Source organism: Sander lucioperca, chromosome 20 (genome assembly GCF_008315115.2).
Source record: "Sander lucioperca isolate FBNREF2018 chromosome 20, SLUC_FBN_1.2, whole genome shotgun sequence".
Lineage (NCBI taxonomy): Eukaryota > Metazoa > Chordata > Actinopteri > Perciformes > Percidae > Sander > Sander lucioperca.
The window spans coordinates 24222056-24236644 of NC_050192.1; the positions used below are offsets into that span (position 1 = coordinate 24222056).

At 38.5% G+C, this 14589-nt stretch overlaps 2 protein-coding genes across 6 annotated transcripts; both read left to right on the forward strand.

The window, feature by feature from the left end:
• The first annotated feature begins 690 nt into the window (after positions 1–690).
• On the forward strand, positions 691–6221 carry LOC116054783 (mitogen-activated protein kinase 12-like). 2 transcript variants are annotated; one of them, XM_031306520.2, is made up of 12 exons: positions 691–1028; positions 1962–2091; positions 2309–2367; positions 2456–2567; positions 2800–2829; positions 3341–3388; positions 3482–3596; positions 3699–3770; positions 3971–4050; positions 4564–4642; positions 4737–4910; positions 5543–6221. In XM_031306520.2, the coding sequence occupies exons 1-12, from the start codon at positions 910–912 to the stop codon at positions 5605–5607; spliced, it is 1083 nt and encodes a 360-aa protein (XP_031162380.1). In that variant the 5' UTR covers positions 691–909; the 3' UTR covers positions 5608–6221. The 2 variants fall into 2 exon arrangements, with proteins under 2 accessions (XP_031162380.1, XP_031162381.1); XM_031306521.2 differs by having other exon boundaries at positions 738–1028; positions 1993–2091.
• A 249-nt stretch (positions 6222–6470) lies between these two features.
• LOC116054784 lies at positions 6471–11668 on the forward strand. Of its 4 annotated transcripts, none has more exons than XM_031306523.2 (7): positions 6471–6803; positions 8343–8408; positions 8612–8878; positions 9018–9275; positions 10083–10331; positions 11024–11130; positions 11380–11668. In XM_031306523.2, the coding sequence occupies exons 1-6, from the start codon at positions 6668–6670 to the stop codon at positions 11113–11115; spliced, it is 1068 nt and encodes a 355-aa protein (XP_031162383.2). In that variant the 5' UTR covers positions 6471–6667; the 3' UTR covers positions 11116–11130; positions 11380–11668. The 4 variants fall into 4 exon arrangements, with proteins under 4 accessions (XP_031162383.2, XP_031162382.2, XP_031162386.2 ...); XM_031306522.2 differs by having other exon boundaries at positions 11395–11668; XM_031306526.2 differs by having other exon boundaries at positions 9045–9275; positions 11395–11668.
• Positions 11669–14589: the final 2921 nt, after the last annotated feature.

Below are 14589 nucleotides of genomic sequence, written 5' to 3' on the forward strand. Positions count from 1 at the left end.
AAATAGAATAGTAAAGTATAGTAGCCTATAATGTAGTATAGATTTTAATGGAATAAAATTGTATAGTCTGTTGTGAGCTATAGTACAGTATAGATTAGAAAAGTATAGTGTAGTATACATAATATAGTATATAACATTGTGATGACACCAAAAGACAGTAAAAAGAACATAACAAACATGATTATAATTAAGACCAACATAAATAGATTATTAATGAAAAATACACCAAACTAAACTAAAACGTTTTCAATATACTCACTTTAACTGTAACACAGAAAGTATTCTCAAAATTATATAAGACCCCTATAATCAAAATGATAAGCTCTCTTTATATTTTCTCTATTTGTTTTTGTTCTATTTACTTAACTTTTGTTGTATTTATTCAATTTCTATGCACACTGCTGAAGAGCTGGGAAACTGATTTTCATTGTACTCTGAGCACAATGACAATAAAGATATATCTATCTAAGTATAGAGAGATTCTTTTATGACTTGAATGTCATGAATGAATGTAAAGTTACAGGCTAGTTTTCCTGCTCTGCAGGGATATTACATAAACATTATAGGGATTTTACAGGAGTATTATAGGGGTATAATAACCTTCAAGTTGGCAGATGTTTTGTGTTTTTTTCCCCCCACATTGTAGACACACCCATAGACTGCCCTTGGCGACCAGGAGAGCCATGATTAACAATGTGTGTGTGTGCGTGTGTGTGTTGGGGGTGTAACTGGCGACCCTGCAAGTCGCTCAAGTTTATCTGGAGGAATTTGTGCCCAACCAAACTCTTGTGTGCGGGACGGACTGCGCGTCTTGGGCGTTTGGAAATAAAATAATCTCGGTTTGTTCTCATGAGAGGACGGAGCGGACCCACGCATATCCTGACCTCAGCCTTGTCCAGTCGCTAGGGAATGGCTGTGCGGTCCAGGACAGGCTTCTACCGGCAGGAGGTCAACAAAACCGTGTGGGAGGTTCCGGAGAGGTACCGGGACCTGAAGCAGGTCGGAACAGGAGCCTATGGGACTGTGTGGTAAGTTAAACACAAACTTTACAGCTCAGAGAAGTAGTAATTGAATTTTGGTGTCAGCTGATTTGGAGCCAGTGTTTATGCCATGTCGGACAATCGGATTGACCAAATGCATTCTCATCCAAAACCACCTCTTCTTTTGTATTTTAAGTATTTTACTTTGCGTTAAATATGCTACAGGGGTAATACAGAAGTAGATATGTTTAAGTATTTAGTATAGTAGTATTTTAAGTATTATACATAAAACATAAAAAAATAAAAATAGACTTTGACCCTTTTCTCAATGCACGAGAAAGAAACAATAAACCGAAAGTAAAAAGTAGCCTACTCTGTCTAGATAATGAGACACTTTTACATTATTTTACTCAAGTATATTTTTAGCTCAGTACTTGTACTTGAGTATTCTATAATATTCCTGCAGCAGCAGTACACTGCTTGTGTGGGATATTTTGGTCAGCAGTATCTCCACAGCTGGCTCTGCAGGGCCTTTCTTTGCATTGTGTTGTATGGATGAGGGTCAACAAAGAAACCCCCTCCCCCCCATTCTCATTGTTGGAAGAAGTCAAAGAGCCTGAGTTAAGTGTATAGAATGCACCACTACATTGTCTTCAATCACAAACAGAGCCTTTCCCCCCCCCCCCCCCCCCCCCACACACACACACACACACACACACACTCACACACACACACACACACACACACAGCAGACATTGTGACTTCTGATAGCAAGAAAGGCACAGGTGTAATTGATATTATTAAAGAGGCACTGTTCCATTTAGATGTTATTAATTACACCTGTAGATATCCTTATAGACTTGTTGAATGCCTGCTGTGAAAAACACCTAAAGTGATGGAATTTTGACCCAACTATTGAGTTTTTAGGGGTGAAATATAACCTGTTCAAGCTTTCTTTTGAATTGTATCGGTCTTTTTCAGTTCAGCATGGGACCGCCGGATGGGGACGCAGGTTGCCATCAAGAAACTTCATCGGCCCTTCCAGTCCAAACTTTTTGCCAAAAGGGCGTACAGAGAGTTGCGACTCCTCAAACACATGAAGCATGAAAATGTAAGAACGCTCTCCAAGTATTTTAAAGCTGTACAATGCATCTTGTGTAAGTTTTAAAACAAAGGGAACGGGACAGCAGCATGAGAACAACGGACTGCAGAACGGACAAGCTGAAGGGATATTAAGAAGGGAAAATACAACATAACTGTCTCGAGGTCTTTTGCATAAGTACATGTTTGAATCAGATTTCATTTGTGTTTTTATTTCTCCTGTTCAGGTCATTGGGCTAATGGATGTTTTCACTGCTGAGATTGCATTGGACCGCTTGCGTGACTTGTAAGTTCCTGTGCACTCCTGCTCACTGCTGACTATAAAAGGCTCGTTACTACACTGGGGTGATTTGACTCGTCTTCTGTTACCATAGTTACCTGGTGATGCCATTCATGGGCACTGACCTTGGCAAACTGATGAAGCTGGAGAGATTATCAGAAGACAGGGTGCAGTTCCTCGTCTATCAGATGATGAGAGGACTCAAGGTGAACACCACAACCAACACAGATACACGCATGTTACTCATTACCTCCACCAGCATACATACAGTTTCTGTCAGAGCAGTGTAAATACGTGTAAATGATGTCTTATTTACTCAGAAGGGAATGTGATTATGTTAACATGTTAGTTACCCAAGTGAGAGTCATATACACTTGTTTCAGCGAGTTGAGCCCAAGTTGCTGATGTTGTCTGTGTGTGTGTCTCCTCTCTCCTCAGTATATCCACTCTGCAGGGATCATCCACAGGGTACGTGAACTTTGACCTTTCAGGCTATGAGCCTTGGGGTGGGACTCTTGCTCTTTTTCACACTCAATCCCCATTCATCCTAAGATTCCCACACAGGGAGCTTTGCTCTGTTTGTGTGTGTGTGTATTTGAATGTGTTGCTCAACTCAAGACTTTATACTGAAATGTCCCAGATGTCTGAACATCTTAGACTTCACCCACCCAGTTAACGGGTTGTTTTAAAGATTTTAATATAACTTGCATGAATTGATTTTGAAAATCTGGGATTGTCACATTCATATTGAATGGCTGGATTCAGCCCTGGAAGTAAAAGTAAAATGATTAAAATGGAGTGATTTCATTATAAAATTAAATTTATACATCCATTTACTTACATACTTTGTTATCTGAAATTCTCTAGGCATTAAAATATAACCGACTCTTTCCTTGAAAACGGGAAACAATTGCAAACGAATGTCTTCTGATAACTCACTTACTTGATCTCCTTTGTCTTACATTTCTGATTCCCACAGGACCTCAAACCTGGAAATTTAGCCATTAACCCGGACTGTGAGCTAAAGGTACTCTAACTTCACATCAAGCCGTCATAATGTGAACATCCCATACACCTACACATTTCCATGTTACACTTATTTTTGTTTCCCCTCTTTCAGATTCTTGATTTTGGCTTGGCGAGGCAGGCCGACGTAGAAATGACCGGCTATGTCGTGACACGCTGGTACCGAGCACCCGAGGTTATCCTCAACTGGATGCACTACACACAAACCGGTAAACTCTCCTAACATTTTGTGTGAACAGGTGTGCAGAAAAAAGGCAAAGAGACCTATTTCATAACACTAACTAACTAACTAATTTTGCTCTCTGTTGCAGTGGATATTTGGTCGGCGGGTTGTATTATGGCAGAGATGCTGCTGGGAAAGCCGCTGTTCAAAGGAAGCGATCGTATCCTTAACTGTCATCAACGCTGGCTTGGCTTGGTTTTGTCTTGCACCAATTGTGTCAAACCTCATCATTTAATTGCTGTTTTCATTGTCTGTACATGTTAATCACACTAGCATTATAAGTTGAATAGAAAGCTCATATTTGAAAAGGAAAAAAATCCATCCATGCAACAGTTGATACTTGACCATAGCTACTGCCAGACCTGGACCAGCTCAGAGAAATCATGAAGATTACAGGAACCCCAGCTGCTGACTTTGTTGTGAAGCTACAGAGCCAAGATGTAAGTCGTACCAGGCATATTAAAGATGCACTCAATGCACACACTGGATGTAAAAATTTGAAAGGTGGTTGTAAAAAGTTTGCAATCTGCTCCCTCAAACCTCAGAGAGAACAGCGGCTGTCGTCATTTTGCTTTCATAGTTGTCAATGCATTCCAATAGTGAGTTTCACAGCATTTTAATCATACAAAAAAGAATCAGAATGTCTATAGAAACTTCTCAAACCACTTCTGCTCCATAACCCTCCATTCCTGTTTTCTCAACACTCATTTATCACTGAATACTAATTATTTTCACAGAACATAACTAAATACTTTAGTTTTAATAAAAAAAAATAATTTAATCATTTGTGTGTCAGTGAAGATTGTCAGTGGTATATTTTCCACATAGTGGTCAATATAAAGATAAAAGGTATAAGAATAAAAATCTATCCATACCTGACTTCTCTATGACTTATGGAAATCCCTTAGTTTACCAACCTTTGTCATCCTTCTCTCCACTTCCTCTCTCGACAGGCCAAAAACTACATCAGAAGTCTACCAAAAGTGCCAAAAAAAGATTTGCTCTCTCTTTTCTCCAAAGCTAGCTCAAATGGTACGTAACGATCTATCTATTCTCCAGTTTGCCCTGGTGTTGGTGCACTAGACTCTGTCATGCTGACTTTGACATGTATATCTGCAACACACAGCAGTGTGTGTCTTGGAAAAGATGCTGCTCTTGGACCCTGAGCAGAGAGTGAGTGCATCAGAGGCGCTCGAGCTGCCTTTCTTCAGCGAGTTCAGAGATGCCGAGGAGGAGACTGAGGCGCTGCCCTATGATCAGACCATGGACAACACAGACCTGCCGCTGGACCAGTGGAAACGTAAGAGAGAGGGGAGAGGCCGGTTTACATTTACAGCTGAATTAATCAATGTTTTATGCCAACAATGGGTCAAGAGACTATGTGGAATTTGAAAGGTGCTGCTTGTAGTGACAAACCTGCAGAAAATGATCACTCTATCCTGCAGTTCCTCTCAGCTCTATGTAGTGTTTTAGCCTAAGCACACTAAAGTGAAACAAAGTTAGCATCTAGCTGGTAAACACAGTGGAGCATTTAGCTGCTAAAGAGTCTGATATTTCCCTCAGGAAGTTGAAGACAGAACTAAAAGGAGAGTGAATATTGGACTGACATTAATCAGGGCACCTGAAACACACAGATTTAAAGCTTTATTCTCCTTTAAGGGACATTTAGTTTTGCCAATATTCAGCCTAAATTCAGATTGCCAGTGTTCAGTGTTGTCACAGTACCTGCTGTTTGCCAAAAGACGTCAGTGAAGATCTTAACATGTAATAATACACAGCAGGTGCCGTTTATTATATGTACAACTGGAGAGGTAGCAGAAGAGAAATGCAGTTTGGGGTTGAAGGCGAAGGTGTTGAACTTGGATGTGAAAGTAGGACACAGACATAATTTAGAATGGATGATGCATACTCCTGTCTTTTGTGTTTGTACAGGTCACACTTTCACAGAGATACTGACCTTCAGGCCACCCAGGGACTCCAGAGAGACATCACTTTAAGACACACATGCACACAATATTGCACACACACACACACACACACACACAAAAATATTATTTTCTTGTTGACTTTGTTGTGTTTGTGTAGGAGTAATGGATAATATTAGTCTGAATGAATAAATGTGATTTCCTCAGTTGGCAGAGGCTCATTTATGTTTTAGTGTGTATATGTGTGTGTATATGTGTGTGTGTGTGTGTGTGTGTGTGTGTGTGTGTGTGTGTCAGATTATGTATCCATCATCCATAGATAACATGGTCAAATTCATACTAACTGTGACTGCTTCCTTAAAGTCAGTCTATCCATTATGTAGCTGTTTTCTTTTGTCTGTTTGCTCTTTGATTTATTCTGATAATAGAGGCATTTCTGGAACTGAGGGCGAGGTCACCCATTGTACAGTACCAAGGTTGAAGCTGGGAATGAAGAAGTGAATAATGATGTCACACACATCATATTAACCACTGCATGTCCCTTCATGTAACGATAAAAAAAATAAAATAATTGTGAATGAAAATGGGGTCAACAGAAATTACTTTTATTCTCACAGTTTATTTTAGGTGGAGCTAAGTTATGACGATGCCGTGTTAGATTTTGTTGTATATACAGTATGTGTTTTCTCAATATGAATTCCATATTTGTTCAGGACACATTTCCTTTTACAGTGATCAGACTTGTGACATTTCCACATTTGGGTCCGTCTCTAAACCATTACACCATCCTACAAACACTCCCCTTAAACTGGCTCTGAGCCTGGAGCCCTAAGACGGGAGCACTGCTGCTCAGAAGTGTTTCCTCTTTTGCATCTGAGCTTTCTCCATGGACTCTCATCTCATCTGGAAACCTGACCCTGGATTTACCAGTAAAGATATGTAAATTAGTTTTTTGCTACTGAGGAAAATCTGAGTCACTCAGGGTGAAACCTCCTTCTAAACACATTCTACGGACTTTGATCTGCCATCAATTAACAGCAATGCACTTCTCATTAGAGTGACTGAGAAGGCATATATGTTTCTCCTCAGATCTCTCTGATAAGAGCTGTTTCCCTGCTGATATTGAGTGACTATGCAGCGCCAGTTCACTATTTCCTGGTGGCTTTACACTTCAGATTCTTACGGGAAAATGGAGAATACCTACAAATCTAAACAATGCAGAGGACATTCAAACCTCAGCAGGCTTTTGTTGCTGCTGTTACTGGCAGGTAATACATGATTTTCCTATTGAAAAAAAATACCAGTGGCAGAGTCAAAGTTTTAGTTGGGATAATTTAGTCCTTTGGCATGTGAGTGGTGTGTGAGTGCTGCAGTACTGATTTTAAAGGCTGTTGGGAAAACCTTTTACTGTGTTTTCCTTGGATAAATCCTTACGTTGTGTATATTACCTGCTATAAATGTGATGAGATAAATGTATAAATGTGATGTAATGAAATCATGAACTACAGTAAATGTTTGCGGTACTTGTACTTCACTTGAGTTTTTCCATTTCAAGATACTTCTTCTGGTCCTTTACGTTTCAGAAGAAAATATTGTACTTTTTACTCCACTACATGTCATTGAATGCTCTAGTTACTAGTTACTTTAAAGGTGAAAATTTTACATAAAAAAATATATGCTTATATATCAGCTTTTAAATTATGAAACATTGTTGTAGATTTAAATACACAACACTATATGAAGTAGTTACAATCAGCTCCACCTCAACCACCTACAACAGTAAAATGCTACTTCCAATCCAATAATATAATACATACTAAACACACATTTTCTTTCCTGTGAAATGAGTGCTATTAGTTATGATAGTTTAGGTATATTTTGCTCATAATATGTCTGTACTTTCACTCTACTGAATGCTGTATTTCTACATATAATGTGGTATATTTTACATGGTGGCATTGTGTATTGCAAGCCCATGTAACGTTTGCTAAACAATTGTTACTTTAGCCACAAGTAAGAATTTTAAGATAATGGTAAATACTTAAGCGTAGTTTATTGGTAACGCAAATAAAGAGGAGTTATGAAGTTAGCAAACAAATCTCAGTTGCACAGTATGTAAAGTTTGCTAATGCAAGCTAATATTAGCCAAAATAAGTTACTGGTCATGCCAGACTTAGTAAGGCTGTAGCAGCAAAATGCCTGAGTGTATTCAACTGAGCAAGTGTGTTTTATTGCTTATGAATTTCACTTCCCATTGTAACAGAAATGTTATTTCTTCTTTGATAAGTTACATAGCCTAGCTTTAAGTAAAGGATGTGATACCTCTTCCACCACTGCTGGATTGTTAAATTCCCCAAGATGTCCCAAGATGTCCGACAAGAAATTCCAAATGAAGGTCCATTTATTGCCTTTTGCCTAAGCTTTTGACCATATCACACCATCTGCTGATGAAGACTGTGTGATATGGTCACTCAGTTTTATCGGGATGAAACTATTGACTTGTTCAGTTGCTAATAATTTTATAAAATCAAGCATCAACGTTCATTATTGACCTTGGAAATAGTAGTTTGACCAAACAATCCAAACAGTCCACTTAGTAGCTTTCAACAATCTTCATGAAAACTGAGCAAACTCCTTTCGCTGATGAAGACTATTTGATACGGTTGAAAGCTCTGGAAAAAAGAAGTAAGTGGACTTGAGTTGGGATTGTTAAATCAAAATAGTATTCCCGAGGAGAGGAATGGACTTTGATGCTTAATGCTGATGTTTAAGATAAAAAATGAAATATGTTTTCATTGACTGTGTAGGCCTTCAGCCAGTACTGTCTTCAGATGGAGAGACCCCTGGACTAGATGACGAGGATGACAACGAGGGTAAGCGGTTTTCTATTCAAATAAACAATAAAACCTAAATTAAAGATGCTATCTTTATCAATTTATTAATTTTATTATCAATTTTAATGTCCAGATGCTAAATAAATAATTTCATTTCATTCAATTCTGTAATATCTTGGTATGATTTATGACTATAAAGAAATGTGAACACTAGATTATAGTGGTAATTCTGACATTTCCAGAAGCAGTGAAAATCAAGTGTACAATTATTGGTCCGGACTACGTCACTGTGGGTGTGCCAAGCAGCATTGAGTGTTTTTCCAACTGCCTGATGATGAAAACTGCATGTAGATATTCTATGTCTTTGGATGGACAGATTGCCCAGGGTCAGGGCAATGTGCTATCCTTCACTGTTAACAGTTGGGTGGAGGCCTTAACAGTGACATGTACAGCCACAGTTGAAGATACAGATATAACTGCGACGACAACAAAGCAACTGAAAGTGTTAGGTAAGTGACAGCCCTTTTCTTGATTTTTAAACGATACATTGTTAGGGTTTGTTTATGAAGGATTGGACTGTATTTATAATTTCTGTGCTTTGTGAATGTCTTTCCCTTCTAATGACTCTATTTGTCTTTCTCACCTTAGCTGGACCTGCCAATGTTTCCATCACAGGCCCTGATCTAATGAATCCATCAGTGAGCCACACCTACAGTTGCCATGCCTACTGTCGGCCATCTTGTATCTACGCCTGGAAGACAGATAAAGGCCCATGGATAGGTGGTCAAGGGAATGTTATTTCAATCACTCCTCGGGAGATGGACAACTCCAAAATGCTCATCTGCAAAGCTACCAATAGTGTGTCTGGGCTGTTTGACACTGCTACTCGAAACATAGCTGTGGCCTGTAAGTCAAGAGCTTCACTTAATTTACTAATGGGGTGAAAGGTCCTAAACCTGGAGAGAACACCTTTCCAGTCAAATTATTTTATTAATAAAAGAGGGGCCCGGATTCATAGCTAGTTTTAAGCATTATATAAATAGTTTGACGTTTTGTGAAATAAGCTTACCTGCTTCCTTGCCAAAAGTTAGATGAGAAGATTAATACCATTCTCATATTTGTTTGGTAAATATGAAGCTCCTGCCGGTAGCCGTTTAGCTTAGCTTAGCCTAGCATAGCATAAGGACTAGAAACATCAGACATTACCAGAACTTCTAAAGCTTATTTATTGTTTAAACTGTACAAAAAACCCAAGTGGAACGACAAGTTGTGAATTTATGTCCCGGACTATTTCTTTCTCCAAACCAGGCTAGCTGTTTCCCTGTTTCCAGTTGTTATGCTAAGCTTAGCTAACCTGCTGCTCATTTGCAGAATAAATATAAAAGTAGTCATTAATACCACTGTCATGTTTATACAGTTTATCTAACTTTCTGCAAGAAAGCAAATACGCTTTTCCCAAAATGTCAAAATATACCTTAGTGAACGAACTACAAGTTAGCTAACACGCTACCACCTACACACAAAATCAATCAGATTAATCAATGAAGAAATGATTACTTTTAGTCACCAATTGATAGAAACTAGAAATGTCTGTTTAAGTTTGCTAGGGACAGACAACTGAATGAGCATTAGATCATCTGAAAGCCTTTTGCACAAAATTGATTGTACAATTTCTTTCTCAACAATGATCTATCCTCACTATCTTTCTTTCAGCTGGTCCATCTGAGGTTCAGATCAAAGGCCCCGACGTAATAGACATTGCAAAAAAGTACAAGTTTGTGTGCACTGCTGAATGTCTGCCTTCTTGTCGCTACGTGTCGTCTGTGGACAGCCAGACTGTGAGGGGCAACATGATCGAGATAGCGGCGGATTATCTGCTTCAATCTGTCACTCTCAGGTGTGAGGCACAAAACACAGCTTCAAAGAGGACAGCTGCAGCCGTCAAGACTGTAAAAATAGCAGGTGGATGAGCCATAAAATGGTTTATAAAAGTACATCATAATAACACTTATGTATACTGTTAAGGCTGTTTTATGCTTCTGCAGCAACTCCATGACGTAGCTACGGCGTCGTTCCTACAGCGTCGTGACCCTTTCGGAGTTCTGCGTCGGGGTTGAACGCGTTTCTTTGCATCGCAGTGCATTTCACCGCCAGAACGCTAGGGGGTGTGTGGTTTCCGGAGGGTCAATCGCGAAACTCTGCCATTTCCGACGAAAAGAGAGAGAGCCAGTTTATGTTATGTTAGCAAGCAAACTTTAGCACTGACCACAAAGTACTGCTTGCCGGCGAAGTGCTAATTTCAAAACGATACTGACATATAGACACTTTACAAACGGATAACCCCATCATTGTAACCAAATATGTCTGAGCTTATGTCAGTGAACTAGCATGTTGCTACTCCCCACAGGAGGCTGCTTGAAACACCGACTATCAACACACAGGACAAGTTGACCAATCACGGTCCTTGCGGTCTGCGTCGTCTCGACGCAAAGTTACACATTTTTGGAGGTGCACGTCGAGCTACGGTGGAGGGCTCGGAGAGGGGTTCGACGCAGAGCGTCGACGCAAAGGGATCTGCGGGGGTACACCGTCGACTCAACGCAGAAGCATAAAACAGCCTTAGCTTTACCTGCTTTTTTTTTTCTTGTGTTCAGGGTCAGATGGCAACCTGTCCACTCGTCCTGAAGGGACCTTAGCTGTGCTGCTGCTGGCCTTCATCATTTCTGGTGATTTCACACTGATGTGATCCAGCTGCAGACTGGTTAGGGTTAATATTGTAGAGTTGTGTGATCCCAACAACATTTTTATTTTTGGTTGCTTTTTAAAAATGTAATTGTATGGGTCTAAAAACATTACTTCTATTATCATTTTTCATATTTATTTGTAGTTGTTTGTTTTATTTTATTTCTTATCATTTTGTGCAATTATTGCAGCTGTAATAGCAGGTACAGACTTATTGTCCTTACCATTTTAAAACTAATTTCTCTCTGTCTTTGTCTTTGTCTGTCAGATCTTTCTTTCTCAGATTGAATGTGTGATGAAGAAAGGTTGGTGAATTGTGGAGAATTAATGACTCATGTACCGGTAATCTCACGCTGCATACTATCCTTTTCCATTCGTGTTGACAGTGGGCTGAACCCTGTTTGCACTTTCTAGTAAGAGGCATGGAAAAGCACTTGGGCATCGACGTGTGCACATGGGATGTCGGAACTGAGGAGTTTTTGAAGATATTTGGGCGATTCTTCCACATTGATACATTTGAAATGTTGTCTATACATAAATAAAATGATGACTTTTACCACAAGACTCAGCCACTTTTTCTTAAGTAACAAAAGATGTACAAACACAACATCTTATACTTGCAACAATGATGGAATGTAACTAAGTAAATTTACACACACGTACTGCACTTAAGTACAAATTTGAGGTACTTGTACTCAAGTCTTTTAATTTCAGGTCCCTTTCTTCTTCGACTCCACTACATTTCAGAGATAAATATTGTACTTTTTACTCCACCACATTCATCTGACAACTTTAGATACTAGTTACTTTACAAATTAAGATTGTTGCACACAAAAGTTTTTTTAACACTAGTTTATAAAATACAATGTTTTATTATAAATTAAACTAACCAACAATATACATACCTACAAGTCCAGCTGAAAACACTTAACTCTCAAACACTTAGTTGATTGACAGAACTGTTTGGATCGTTTCCAGTTTCTAAAATGTGAGGGTTTCTCTGCATTGAGTACTTGTACATTTAATACTTTAAGTACATTTTCCTGATTATACTTACATACTTTTACTTAAGAAACATTTTCAACGCAGGACGTTTACTTGTAACAGAGTATTATTACAGTGTGGTATTAGTACTTTTACTTTAAGAACAGAATCTGAATACTTCTTCCACCACTGACTTGCAACAGTGGTTTCCATACTTGAGGACCAGACACAGGTGTTTTCAGTTAGACCTCTGCGCAGGTTGTTTGGGTGGACCTATGCTGGGAATTGAACTATAGTCACTAAGCCTAATGAAGTGATGCAAATCATAAAGCCGTGATTAGTTCCACTCTAACGAGTGCGATCAAACTGACAGGAACAAGGGAGATGTCAATCAAGCATAGTTTGTACAAGACCACACAGTCCTGAGATAAGGTCTAATCAGGCCAAACAAGTGACAACAACTGTGTGGGTGTGTGTGAAGTGGCTTTAAACTGGCACTCTAGTGAGGATGTTTGATGATTTGATAAATTTATGTGATGCCCTTGATTCAGTCCTGGCTCCACCTGCAGGTTGGATGGTGATAGTACACCACTGAGATCTGTGATTAACTTTTTTAATTATTTTTTATTTAGATTTTAATTAGTTTTTCTTTTCTGACAAGACAATCACAAGCCACATACACATACGACACAAGACCACAAACTCATCAGACATTACAATACAGAGTACTGTCCAGTTTTTCCAAATATAGTCTTATAAAGATCAAGAGTCCTTCGTCAAAAAAAAAAAATATATTGTGTTATAATAATTATTAATAATGTTAAAATGCAAACTAAATGTAAGGTCAGTTCAATGCTCCACACACTTCAGGTATGTGTTTGCGGTAATCTTATGCTGGCAAATCGCAGTGACAGTTTAAGGACACACCCCGGGTTCATATCAGTCCACTGACAAACACTTTCTGAGAAGTGCTTCACTGTGGTTTGTACTGCTGTTTTCTTTGATTAAACAAAGATGCCGTGCAAACCACTTCTAAACCACTACTAAAGGGACTCTGACAGTAACTGAAATATTGATCAAATTAAGAAGAAAAAAAATCTTCTGGGCAAAAGCTTCTACTAATATACGAGAGACCCAGTTTGGGAGTCACAAGTCAAAGTTTAGTCTCTATTAGAAAATAAAAACATATAGCCTATAGTATAACCAGCGGTGGAAGAAGTATTCCGATCCGTTACTTCGGTAAAAGTACTAATACCACACTGTAAAAATACTCAACAAGTAAAAGTCCTGCATTTAAAATGTTACTTAAGTGAAAGTATGTAGGTATATTTAGGAAAATGTACTTAAAGTATTAAAAGTAAAAGTACTCAATGCGACAACAAAAAAACCTCACATTTTAGAAACTGGAAACGATCCAAACAGTTTCTGTGTTTAATGGTCTAATCATTTCAGCTGGACTTGTAGGCCGTTATATTGTTGGGTAGTTTAATTTATAATAAAACATCGTATTTTATAAACTACATGTGTTTTGTGTGCAAAAATTTTAATTTGTAAAGTAACTAGTAACTAAAGCTGTCAGATAAATGTAGTGGAGTAAAAAGTACAATATTTCTCTCTAAAATGTATGAAGTATAAAGTAGCATGAAAAGAAAAGACTCAAGTAAAGTACAAGTACCTCAAAGTTATACTTAAGTACAGTACTTGAGTAAATGAACTCAGATACATTCCACCACTGAGTATAACTATTATGTACTGTATATCTTAGTCACTGGATCAACTTATTTCGCCTCCTGAGTTAAACAGTGTCAATTCAAACTAGAAGGGCATTTGGAAAATGCAGACCTCCGCCAAGGCATGCCCTATCTCACAATGTTAATGCAGTGTGAATTTTACTAGTTAGGGACTCATTTTCTCTGATTATTCTGACAACACATGAATGCAGCACAAATCCCCTATATCACAATGTTAACAAAAGTAAAAAATAGTTTGTGTATCTGCCCCGTGATTCGGATCCACTCCAGAATTGAATGGGTTCTTCCTTGGTCAACGCTACACCATTCCACCAAGTTTCATGAATAGTAGTTTTTCCGTAATCCTGCTGACAGACAAACAAACCAAACAAACCTAACCGAAAACATCAGCTCCTCGGCGGGGGAAAATAACTTTTTCACCTTATTAGCAGATTCTATTGCACCATTTTTGACAACTTATGGCCAAAGAAATTCCTTTATTTCAAAACTGTTATTACTTGACTCACTAGGAAACAAAATATCAAAAAATTTGGTCTTCCTCATCCTGTTGCTGAAGGCAACAACAACAAAAACTAATGAATAAAGCTATTACTGTACATATTCTTTTTTTTTTCTTTTTTTTTTAATGGCTCATAGTGTTATTTTTGGCCACATCAGGCTGTTTTCAGTGAAACGTCACTAATAACCCACTGCACACTACCTGCTCAGCACCGACAGCAGACAGTTAGAGACTAGCTGGTGAC